The 13,382-nt window shown below is 38.7% G+C and overlaps 1 protein-coding gene across 1 annotated transcript in view; it reads right to left on the bottom strand.

Moving 5' to 3' along the window:
* The window catches only part of CDC123 (cell division cycle 123), a gene marked incomplete at its 5' end in the record, with an annotated part of 33,399 nt that extends 20,025 nt beyond the window's left edge, over positions 1-13,374 (bottom strand). Inside the window, 6 exons of the mRNA XM_010288069.1 lie at positions 4,525-4,631; positions 5,314-5,409; positions 8,522-8,554; positions 9,373-9,427; positions 12,188-12,259; positions 13,334-13,374. Of these exons, the coding sequence (XP_010286371.1) occupies positions 4,525-4,631; positions 5,314-5,409; positions 8,522-8,554; positions 9,373-9,427; positions 12,188-12,259; positions 13,334-13,374 (404 nt within the window). The remainder of the gene's footprint in view (positions 1-4,524; positions 4,632-5,313; positions 5,410-8,521; positions 8,555-9,372; positions 9,428-12,187; positions 12,260-13,333) is intronic.
* Positions 13,375-13,382: the final 8 nt, after the last annotated feature.

Here is a 13,382-nt window from a genome sequence, read left to right as displayed (position 1 = left end):
TTCCTTTGTATCTTGCACATTAATACATTTGGAAACTTTTCCTTGGCCCAGTGGGAGGTGTTTCACCTGCTCTGTTAACCCAATAGATATTTCTTACCTACTAAATGTGGCATAGAAGGTCCCTTCACTCTGTTTCCTGGGCTTAGGCAGCACTGAGTGGCTACTTTTAGACCCTAGACTTTAGGTGAAGTAATCACCTGTCTTAACCAGCTTCTCAAAAAGTTTTCAGGAATGAACTTCTGGAAGTCACAGGTCCATAGCATCAGCTGGTCCAATAAAATACCGAGAGTCAATTTACAACACTTAAGTGCACATCAGAAAACCTCCGTTCCTGCACTCAAGTCATACTGCCCCTCTGTAAGAAGTTAAAGGGCAATCCCTGCAAAAGATGTTCTCTGCATTAGGTTGCTTTTCAACCAGGCTGAACTTACAGGACTTCTTATTTGACCTCTATGGTTGTGATTATTAAACAACTGGAAAAATAAGAACATTTTAGCATTCAAAATCCCAACAGCAGGATCTGCAGATTTAACAGGAACAATCTCTGAAGTTTAACAAAATTTCCAAGGTTTATTAATGAGCATGATATAACATACTTATCTTAAAATTGAAAGGGCATTATCACATCATTAGAACTATTGCTAATATTTAGACCAGTCTGAAGGTGAGCAATCATGTCTTAACAGAATGTAGTCCACACATTCTAAAAATAAGGAAGAAAACTGTGTTCTAATCCAATACACTAACAGGACTTTAAAAGGATTTTTGTTCAAAAGACAAGTTTGAATCATTTAACAAAAATCCCAATTAGAAATGGAATAGTTTTTTATCACATATCCACAACACTAAGTTTTTAAAACCTGAGAAGTTAAGGATCACACCACCCACAAGTTTTTTGTGAACTCAGCTAAGTAAAATGCAATGCTTGCTTTGAAGCAGAAACAACATTGACTACATTAACAAGTGTGTCGCTTTAAAGACTTTGTTCATTTATAAAAAATTAATAAGGAGCAAAGTTAAGTCATTATTCTGAACTTTTCAACCAAACAGTGTCAACATCATGAGAGAATCCAAACATTTAAAATAGTCAAAGCTTATCTAGTCATGCTCAGTATATTTGCATTGAGGCCATATTTTTTAATGGTTTGTACTGAAGTATCGCATAGCTGAAGTTCTCCTGGAACTTGAGACAGTTGCGAATTACAGCAAGGGCAGTTTCCTGACTTGAACAATGTATGGATACCAGATAAGTAGATAGGAAATGACAGAGGAAGGAGGAAGCAAAGAAAGTGGTGTGCCTTAAGTCCCACATCACTGGCAAAGCTGGATTAAGAAACAGATCTTCAAATTGCCATTGCAAAATCTTTTCCATATTATGACCCATGAAGTGGATTTTTAAGTTAATACAGTTGAAGAAAAAATCCAAAACAAAACAAAAAAAGGGTATACAACATTTCAGCTGTTACTTATGCAGGGCAAGAAACTTCTAGACCATACCAAGTATTAATGAAAGAAGCAGAAACACAGTGCATTTATCCCTTCTCCCTCTGATTAGTCAGTCCACGGGATTTGGCTGTATTATGTATCCAACTTCCGTTTGTTCAGCAGTTCAGGTTCTTATGCTAGCTACATTTTTAATTTCTGCTTGCTAAGGACTAGGGAACTGGCAGCTAATCAATAGTATAATTAAGGAAGACCACCATTCTGATTCAGCAATAATCATTTCACTGTTTGGATGGGGACATTTTGTACAAATAACTTAGCAGTTTAGAAATACCATGTACAGACTGGATAATAACATGTGCTTTTATCAAGTATAACATATTCCTAAAATATACATAGAGACCTAAGTGATTTTACACATTACACACATTCCCCTAGTCGTAACTACAATTTCCATTCAAATTCATGGAAACTCCAAGACTGCACTGCCTGTATTAACTCTACCTTGCTAAAACAACAAAGCCTGTTCTGGGAAAAAAAAAAAAAACCACCCACCCATAACCCAAATTTATACCAACACTAGATAAATTTTATAGAAAGGGAAATAAATACAACACTTCTCAAATAAAACTGCACCTTAACCTTTACATTAGGTGACGATCCCCCAGTCATGTCGCAAGGTTGGCTTATTTACCACCCACTCACTGAGCTGTACTATCTGGCGGTGCGTGCGGTCTTACCATACTGGAAAGAGAGTCTAAATGGATTGGACTATTGCAATTTGAGGTGTTATCTTTCTGCTAGAGGTTATTCCCTGACAGCAGGATCAGTAAAGATCTTCAGGCTGCACAGCCACTACTGTTCTTAGCCTGGTGTGAACTTAAGGTGAAATTACTGATGGTTCAAGTTAACACCCATGCTGTGAAATCTCACAACACAGGAGCCAGAGTGCGTTCATTGTCTCTACCAGTAAGTCAGCACTGCCTGCAGAGGGCAAGGTGAACAGCTGAGGCAGTAACTTTACCTGATACGATATAAAAACCTGACCAAAATGCACCGATTCCAGCCTCAGTGAAGGTGGTTGAACCAACTCATTCTACCATACAAATGGCATAAACACACACACAGGTTTGCCACGTCTTCTATGTCAAGTGGTGCTTACTAAACACTTAATTGTGTCCCAAACTCACTTAAAAGCGATTAACCAAACAGGAATTCTCTAAGGAGCTCAGGGTACTTTTTGCTGAACCTCTTTATACATGAGGATAGTAGAATACAAAAAATGCATTATTTAAAGTTCACAAAGGGCTTGATAAAAAGTGTACAGTTCTTTTCGGATCCACAAGTCAGTCCTGAAAGAAGGTTACAACAAAGGACAAACTAAATTTTAGTGTTCAGCCCATTGAACACTGAACCGTCCTCGAGACACCTGGCCCAGTCCCTTAGCCTCCCATTAGGGGAAAACCATGAAAAAAAACTCCTTAGTAAGGCACCAAAGTCTCCTGAGAATCACTATTGACTCACCTCTGAAATGTGAACTATAGATTTCTCATCTCCCCCAACACTTTCATTCTCTATGATCCCAGAATCACAAATTCTCAATGCTCACAGTTGCTTCCCTAGTCCGACATACTTTTTAAACTGTCTTCTCACTCCAGCATCATCTCCCCTCCTTCTCAGTCTCTTGTCCTGCACTTCATAATATTGTAGGTTACCCATAAGGTAAAGCCTAGCATCAGAATTGGACTGACAGTGCTGCTAACGCTCCATAAATGCAGAGACAAGGATAAGGATGCTGCTACCTGTAATTTTTTTAATGTACCAACAAACTGGGGGAAGAGAGCGTTCATCAGTCACAGCAATAAAAAGAAGAAGGCAGTTGCACAGCATTAATGCAACTGGTTTCACATTTTAGACAAGACAATTCTTATCGGGTCATAAGCTACTTAACACAAGGCTACTATGCTTGGTAACCCTCTATAAAGCACCTAGAACAAGTGCCCTGCATTTGACTGGGTCTCCTAATAAATAAGCACTGAATAATTACTGGAAAGCAATCTCACACATTCCAAGCCATGGATTTCCCTTTTTCTTCGAAATTCTGCTTTTCTGAAAAAAATAATAGTAATAATAGAAACAAGAACATTAAATTCCAGTAATTTTCTTTCAGAAAAATGCTGTGTTTTAGAAATGAGTGACATTAATCAGATGCAGGTACTACAGGAGGAAACTGTTCCTCTATAATTAAGCACTCTCTTCATGTGAGCAGACGAAATAAACCCCAAGCACACCGTATTTGTAATTTTATCTGTAACTACTATCCCTAGTCACAGCTCCTGCAGTGCATTTCTTCAAGAGCTACAAGAACTTAGGTTCAGAATGAGCTTTAGGAATACATTAGCAGAAGTCTCAGGCATCTTCCAATGCAGCCACACAAACTTCAACAGCTTTAAAATTTGAAAGGGACATGGTAAAGTCATGCTGTATTACCATGAGAAGTGGCAACAATAAGGTAGATAGTGAATAGGAAATGCCAACAAGGGTGGGAAGGCAAAAAAACCCCCAAGATTAAAATATCACCTTGAAAGCAACTCCATAAAAATGGTCTTAATCCGGAGCATCATTTTGCATGTACCACTTCAATATGTCTTCCTTTTTCCCCCACTCATTTGCATATTAAAAGCAAAAGACTTACTATAAGAAATAAATGGAGGCTGCTCCTCTCTAGTTGACTGAAGTGAGGTAAACAATTCTGGTTTACTAGGAAAGACTCACTCACAGTAAGTAACAATGAAGATAATTTGCCTCACAATTCTCTGCACTAAATTGGAGCTGGCATTTATTTTTGCATGGTGGAGGGAGACAAAGAAGGAGGGAAGGGGTGGAGGAGCTTCAAAGAACAACTAACTTATTCCTGTACCTGAAGCTTCTATTACTGTACCTGAACAACTTCTAAACATGAATATGTATTTTCGTATCAGATATTTATCATTTCAAAAGAACTTAAAAGCTACCTTCAGAGGTTTGGTCTTTTTTTTTTGACTGAGTATAAATAAGATTGTCTCCTAGAAATCTACTTACGGTTGAGTGAGGTCACGAGTAATGAAGTCTGAACTCTTGAAAAGGAGGAAGATGTCACTGAGAGCTTTACATTTCAGAGAGCTGTTCATTGCTATCCAGTAGGCATCCTAAACAAAAAAGATTATCCGAAAATGCACCTTTACTAGCAGGAAGAAGTGTACGCTGTAGATCTATCGGCACTAAATATTATGCAACATTTGAAATACATGCAGAAAATTATTTTTTTATTTTGAGGAAAACTTCAACAAGAGACACAATAGTTATTGCTTTTCTTACAAATACTCTGTTGAAAGCAGAACAAATCCATTTAAAAAAACTGTTTTTGCCTTACTGCTTCCAGGCACTTTCCTGGAAGGCCTGATTGAACACAAGTTTCCCTTGAAAATATGATACAAAAACATTTGGGTGCACCCATCCTGAACATTAAGTACCTAAAAATAACTAGAGGGAAGTTTATGGCTTTTTCAAGAAACATGACGTTTTTATCTTTATCCCAGGCAACTGGTTTTCAGCTAGTATCCTAAATGAGAAGAGTCTCACCATCATACTGTTATCTGTGACAAGGATACGGGGTTCTGTGTAAGAAAGACAGTGCTGTCTTGCATCAGCCTCACCAAACAGTGCACCATCTAGCTCTAATCCACCAGAACAAGTTGCTGTATCTTGTCTATCACTTCTTCCTTTATCAGAACCACTAGTGTCTTCTACTTCCCATTGCATTAAGATAAAACAAAAAAAAAAATTCTTACGATAACATCCGTTATAAGTTTTGGGAGTCAGCATTCTTACCCTTGGAGCACTCCAGTTAAGTTTAGGAAAAACACTACCACCCAAGGAGCTTATTGCTTCTTGAACTTTAGCTGTAAACTCAGGAAATTCTGGTGCCTGAACATAGAACAACAACAACAAAAATATCAATTTCAATGCATTTAATGGCAAAGTGCAGCCATCTTCTAAATACCATTAGAAATACATATTGCAGAAGGAATACACTTGTCCAAAAATCAGGAACCAAGACCCCACAAAAATAATGCATTTGTAGACAGAAGTCGCTTAAGAATCAACTCCAACATTCTTTCAGAGAAAATTGAAAATATGTTTCCAGTTCTCACTCTCATTACTAGCAAGCTTCCATGAACTTCAGCAGAAAACCTGAAATTTCATAACGTTCATTATGAAAGCTGCAACAGCTGGTAAACGTGCAAGTCAAATAGACAAACCTTAAATACATACTTTTGTTTTATACCTGATGGTAGATTATTGTATACAAATAAGATCTGAGAAGATTTAAAAACAAACAAACTTTCAAAAATAGTTTCTTTAGAATGAAACATCTCCTTAACAAATCTAAAATACAAATACTGTAGCATTCTGTCAAAGTACTGAAAGGTAGAAAGAGATCAGCTCTGTTTTTTAACAGTTCTCTAGTTGCATTTAAGAGTACAATAAGAAAGTAAAAGTAAATAAATCAATTAATAGGCAATTTGAGTGACAGCTCCTCATTTAAGCTTTAGTTTTACAAAATGTTGTTAGTAATACTTTAAGTAATCAGCTCTTAAATTAGGTCTTAAACTAGCTCCTTAACAATATATTGCATCAAAATAGAGGACACACTGCAAAGGTATGGGTTGGACTAGGAAACCTTATCTTGTAAAGAACATTGTCAATATTGCAAACATAAAATAGAGAAAAAAAACAGGATGCTATAAACTCCACTCTGACTGTGGTACAACAGGAAAAAAACCCACAAATTTAATCAAACAGATTTAAAATAGTATGAAAGGATTTCAGACATATGTCAAGGATTTTCCACGTAATAGGATTTACAGCAAAAAGTATATAAGAACACTATTTCTGCTTGAATATTTTTAAACTCAACTCAAAGAGCTTCTAGACTAGAGCTAACTGATGTCTCTAAAACAAAGTCCTCACAGCCACACAAGTGATCAAACAAACTTTATACATTATGGCATCTCCTTTCTGCAGCCCCCTGAAATGCAGACACTTAAAAAAAACCCCTCACTTTTTAGCGCAGTGACCTAGACTGAACTTCAAACATTACTGCTCCCTGAGACAAGAAACCAATAGAGAATTATAACCTGGGATTTATTGTCAGTAAAATACAAATGCCTCAGGCTGACCGAGAATGCAGAACAGCAGTCTCCAGCCTGTCCCACTATTCTTTAGACATTACGTTCCCTAGTGTCTCCCTGCTCAGCTTCCACATCGCTACTTAATCCATTCTTATCTCTCATGGTAGCTCCAGGTGCAGCTCCCCATCCTTCTGCATTCTACACAGGCTGCTTCTTCACTCTCTCCATCACTGTCAAAGCGGCAACAGGCAACACTTGAAAGCACAGAATACTATTTCCATTCACTCAGTGGCTTCAGAGGACCCCCCAGTTTTCAGGTAAAAAAAGCGCATTTGCCATGGATGGAGTCCTCAGTGCAATCATCTACCAAATTTAGAAGATGGTAAAGAGCACATTGTGAAATTCTACTTTTACAGACTCTTTCTTTGACCATATGGAGGTGTATTTTTGTAGGAACTAGCCATAGGCACAAACCATGTTCATTATTAACCACTTTCAAAGTTCCAGGTTTGGCAAAAGACAAAGCCCTGCCAGTCTCCGCACAATAGCCACCTTGGAGGCCAAAAGACCTCTCCTCTTCAGCTTTTATTGCTGAGCAAGATGTATATGGTACAGAATATCCCTTAAAACAATCTGGGTCAGCTGTCCTGGCTTTGTCCCTCTCTCCTTCTCTTGCCTATCCCTAGCCTGGTCACCGAGGAGGGACATGGGGCAGACTGGGAAAAGAGAAAGCCTTGACACTATGCATGCACTGTTCAGCAACAGCTGAAACTTAACTGCATCCCAGCCAGCCCCAGTAAAACGTTAGCTGTAAAGCTGCAATTCCCTACAGAGTACACAATTCTCACCCAGCTAAACTGAAATCACTTGGCCTATACCTTTCTGATGGGTATCATACCTCTTGATTATGCACTTCCTTATTGCGTTGTACACAACCTGATTCAAAAGTCTGATATTATTTGTTTAGCTACATTAACATGAGCTTCGCAAGAGACGGATACCAAAATCCCTGTTCTGAACAATTTACAATCTAAGGCATCTACTTTATCAAAGCTTAGATATCTGAACCGATGCTATTGATGTGTGCAAATTTGGCATGTATTAGTTTTAAAATCTAGGCTATAAATCCTGTGCCAGCACATCTGCAACTCAAAGCAGGGGCTGTGTTTATATTGCACCTAACCTAATGTAAGCAATTCAACACTAGGTTGAACATTAGGGAGCTAACAGGACTGAAGTAAGAGTATCAATGGCAGACAAAGCACAAGTGTATTAACCCTGACAATGATAGGGCAACAGCAAGTTTCAAAAAAGATCTTAAAAAAAAAAAAAACAAGGAAGCCTGGTTCGTGTCCATCATGATCCTGTTCTAAGGTTTCAAAAAAGATCTTAAAAAAAAAAAAAACCAAGGAAGCCTGGTTCATGTCCATCATGATCCTGTTCTAAAACAAGCACAGTGCAAGGAGAGTATAAAAACAGAAAAAGAATTAAAAAAAAGATGATAGAAAGAAATGTACGTTGGAGGAAATAATGGCAAAGGTGTAAGAGAAGAGCTGTGAAAATTGAGCTGCAGGTGCTTCGTTTCTTCTGCAGCCAGTATGATTAAGTAATTGGGAGATATTCGAAGTGGTGAAAATGAGAGACAGCTATATTTAGAGCCATACTTCAGTTCATTTCCTATAGTCTAACAAGTGTGTGACTGTTGGGGATGAAGAAAAGCAATTTATTTTTAGTTAAATAAAATTAAGCCAGCAAAACCTTAAAGTTACAGACATCTACACTGCCATCCGTCCAGATTGGTCTGAAAAATGTTAAATACAGCAACTGGCAACAAGTTTATATCACAAGGTTGCAGAAAGGATACTGCTAACAAGCCCTCATATTAGGCTTTTACAGGACCTTACCTTAAGTGTTGTAGTATTCTCATCATCCGACCACTGTTAAAAAAAAGAACAAATCAGAAGTCACTGATTTCCCAAGACATCCTTCATAATTTATGAGAACATTAGAATTCATACAGCTTCCTACAACACGTAGATCAAATCATTGCCCTGGAGCTCCTGTAGCATAACATCATCCTCCTCAAATTATTACAGCTGTAAACTAAGACAGGAAATATACTGTATATTCAGCAGAAGTACTATTCTAAAGTATGGATAAAAGATGACACCTATATGTTTTAATTGTGTTTTATATCACAAACTCGGACATTTCAGAACTCAGAGTCCTCTCTGTCTAAAGCTTGTCTCCAGCCCCAGCAATTCCATCCTTAGACCCATGATCCATTAGTTTCACTTATATTTCTTTTTCATCTCCTTTTTGTACCTTCTGTCACCTTGCACTTACAACATTTTTCAGCGTTGTTCTTCTAGAACACCCTTCTGAGCTATTATGGCCTCACAAACTTCCACTGTTTTCTTGAAATAACTCCTCCAAATAGCTCCCTTTAGTTTTTCAGGACATGAAACAACATCAAGTTCAATTCTGACATCCTTCAGCATTCCCTACTCACTATTACAAATTAAATTACCAAGAAATAAAAAAAAAAATTAAAAGTCTTCTGTGGAAGAGGATAGAGCCACTTTAAACCTTCCCTGACGTCGTAATATAAATACAGTTTTAAAGCTTTTCAAGGCAACTACCATGTGATTATAATTTTTGTGAAGTACTCTCCTCACGTATAAATTATGCAGAAAAGGTTACACATTCATATTTTTCTCAAGGGACTTGACATTAAGTTGCATTTTATACTGACCTGTATTTCCTCTGCATCGTCACTCCCCTCCTGAGCATGACTTGGTGGATCTTCTCTAAAACAAAAAAGTAGCAAGAAAAAAAATCAAGAATTCTGGTTTGATTTGACCATATGCATTACATTTCCACAGCATCTACCAGCTGTTGATGTCAAAATGTTTTCATAAGAAGATTAAGCCTCAAAACCCTTGGCAGAAAAAACTCAGAGCAAGCCAGTAGAGAAAATTGAAGACCAAACACCCTGGCATTACACTTGGGCCCTACTCAAAACGCTTTGTTTCTTTCAAATTAGCAGATCACTTCCTGCTCTGAAAACACCATAATCAAAGCTTTTCAACACCCTATTAATCATTCTTTTTCAACTTTACTCTCACAGAAGCACAGATTAAACAATTTTTTTAAAGCTATTCAATTTAAATTACACTTTGCGTCCATACTCCTTTTCCAAGTAAAAATTTATAAAACTTGAGTTTCATATGTTGACCTGTGAATTTCTGGTTCTGAAAAGAAAATGTGCTCACACTCCACACACAGAAAAGAAGATCCTATGGAAAGTGGATATATAGACATCTTCCTGCTTCGGCAGGGGGGTTGGACCAGATGATCTTCAGAGGACCCTTCCAACCCCATTCATCATTCTGTGATTCTTCCTGAAAAGTTCCTTTTTGTACACAGGTGAGATCTGCTGTTGTACACATTAGCACATTTGGAAGAAAGCACTTGATTGCAAATATTCCCTTGAAGTTTCAGGTGACTTTTGAAGTTCTTTAGCCAACATAATGGAATGTGACAATCTTAAAAGGAGAAGACCAAGCTCTTGAAAAAGACTTTTTCACAGCAAGTCAACAAACAGAGTAAATTAAAATGTATTCCCCTGCAGCTAAGTGCTGTTAGCCAAAAGTCAACTCTTCAACAAGCTAAGTCTCTGCAGCCCCTTAATGCACTTCCATAGAGACTAAACTATCAATTCAGTTTTTGAGATCCAGAGGCCAGATACCAGTTCACTGAAGATTAAAAGTGATCTTGGCCTTGACTGCAAGAAGATCACATTCACTTCTAGCTAAGAAAGTTTAAATTTAGAGAAAAACTGGTTTCTAAAAGGGAGTTAAATTGGAAGTATCTTTTAAAGTATAATTAAAGTCAATTATACAGCTGTCCATTATTCCATTGAAAACAGCAGAAATTGTTTGTATAACTGTCCTGGTTTTGGCTGGAATAGAGTTGTTTTTTCTTCCGGATAGCTGCTATAGTTCTGTGCTTTGGAGTTGGTGTGAGAATAATGTTGATAACACACTGAAGTTTTTAGTTGTGGCTAAGTAGTTGCAGCGCTTAGACTAAGTCAAGGACTTTTCAGATTCCCATGCTCTGCCAGTAAGGAGGTGCACAAGAAGCTGGGAGAGGGCACGGCTGGGACAGCTGACCCAGACTGGCCAAGGAGATATTCCTTACCATACAATGTCATGCCCAGAACATCAACTGGAGTTAGCTGGGGGGCGGGAATTGCTGCTCAGGGACAGGCTATCAATCAGCAGGCAGCAATTGCTGCACTGGGCACCACCTGTTCTTGTACATTCCTTTGTCAGTAGTATTATTATTATTGTTATCCTTGTTTCCTCCTCTCTTGTTGTCCTATTAAACTGTTTTTATCTGAACCCATGTGGTTTTTTTCCAATTCTCTCCCCCATCCCACTGGAGCAGGGGGAGCTGAGCGAGCAGCTGTGTGGTACTTAATTGCTGGCTGGGGCTAAACCATGACAATAACATAGCTGTAAAGTCAAACCCTCAGTTTCAGCTTTTCTGAAGGCTTATTAAAAAATAAATGGCTGCTGCTAAATGAGTTACACAATTCTGTAGAAGCAGGTAACAATATTACTTCAATAATAAGATTATGCAAAATGGCCTAAAAATTAATTCTTATTTCTGGATACCTTTTATAAAAAAAAAAATTTAAAACTAAAAAAGACCTTTCATCTTTACAAAATGTTTAAACAGCTTCAATTTTATATCAATTGAATCCTGAGAAATTAGACACAGCTCTGTCATCCTCACAGTCTAATTAGTTGCTATGTGAGAGGCAAACTACCAGTTAGGAAATGATGGAGTGTGGACTGATTTCCGAGTCTGGTCATTACTAACATGTATGTGTGCAATAATCATTTTACAAGGAAGCCATACAGCGAGATTCCCAGCAGAAAACAAAGAAGGCCTGGGTTCTTACCAACTGTTTCTCATATCTATCCGCTTCATTGTTCCCCATATGAAATTTTGGTATAGGTATAAATATAGGACATTCAGCCTTATGGATTATATGCATGCAAATGATACTACAAACTTAATAATTACTAAGATTTTATATATAGCTTATCTTATTGAGAATTAAACTCAGGTAACGTCACTTCACCCCTAGATAAGGCTGCAGACATGTGAATGGTATGGCACAGCTCAAGCTGCCGAACTGGAGCTAGCCATACCAAAGCAACCAAACGCAAACCAGGCCGTGCACTGAAACCCAAGAGACTGGTAGACTCCACATGGAAAAGCAAAGAAAAAAAAAGATGAAAGAAGTGCCCCTACTTGGTCTAGAATCAAGTGTATTACATGGAAGTTTAGGATCTGCATCAGGCACCAGCAAGTCAAGTTGTACTAACAGCAACAGTTGGCCCATTCAGACATTTATACAGTATGAGATTTACTGCAGCCAGACTGGTCAAGTTTAAAAAAACTCACTATGCAAAACATAATATGTGTATACAGCATAGTGCTGTAAATATGAAATAGTATTAATACTTGGGGGATGGAGGGAAAACACTCTTTACCTTCCAGAAACCACAAGTGTTCCATCGTCCAGCAAATATTCTTTCACATTCTCTGGAAGGGGAAGTATAACACTGGAAGAGACATGAGAATTTCTTTAAACATTACTTGTTAAAATAATAACAAGAGTTGCATAAAGATAATTTGTTTTTTTAATAGAACATACCTCAATAACAGTATGTTTTATTCTCTAACACTATGAAAAAAAGAAAACTTTTACCTTTCTCTTCTCTCACCCCTTACCAAAAAGCAATGTCCATTTTCCCTCCAGGGAATTAGAGGAGAAAGAAGCAAAAATTTTAAATGAAATGCATAAAAATGCCCCACTCCTTCAAAGCTCTGAGGAATTCAAAGACAGAGTGTGCACAGCCAGTGAGGAGGCAACATGTTGCTCAAACTAAAGGTTCCCCTTCCGAGATCCAAACCAAAATTTGCCTATACCACTCAATGTTCAAAAAATGCAGGACTATCACTAAATGTACCAAAAATATGCATGTGCTAAACACTAAAAACCATAAAAGTTTAGACGTTTTGATTACTAAAAGCTTGATAGCAGCGCTTTTTGATCCAACAGGGCAACAATCTTGAGCTTGACTTTCCTGAGTTACTGGTAGTTCTCGTAACCACCTTGTGACCTGTAGCAGCACCTTAGAAACTGCAGGAACTGCTACAGCTTCCAGAAATACAGAATAACACGATGTCAGCCACTTGGTCTGAGATGCATTCAGCCTCAGCTTCTTTGAGCAACGAAGCAGGAACAGCAGCGATGTGGCTGCTGGGCCCCAGTACAGAGTCCCACCAGGAGAGCAGAGAGCACAGGGGTGCCCGCCCTGCCCAAAACAACCCCTCAGGGTGTAGGGACAAGACCCCAGCTCCTGGGACTCCAGTTTGATCAAGGCTTCCCAACGTCCACCCCAGCTCTGCCCCCCCACAGAGATCCCCTACATCTCCCCCAGCCCTGCCCCAACACAAGCCTATCTCCAATCCAATTCAACCCAACCCAGCTCCACATGCCTACCCACCCAGACGGCTCCCCTACACCCCCCACACCCGCTTCTCCTGGCTCCTGACCCGGCCTAGGCCTACACCCAGCCCAGCTCCACACCGTCGGGGCCCGTCCGCCTCCAACCCCACACCACGCCCTTCACCTGCGGATGGTGATGGCACGGAAAAGCGGGTACCACACAGAGAACTGGC

The sequence above is a fragment of the Phaethon lepturus genome, unplaced genomic scaffold (genome assembly GCF_000687285.1).
Source record: "Phaethon lepturus isolate BGI_N335 unplaced genomic scaffold, ASM68728v1 scaffold6245, whole genome shotgun sequence".
NCBI classification, from domain to species: Eukaryota; Metazoa; Chordata; class Aves; order Phaethontiformes; family Phaethontidae; genus Phaethon; species Phaethon lepturus.
Note: the sequence above shows the minus strand (reverse complement) of the source record. Positions and strands in the feature narration are given on the sequence as shown.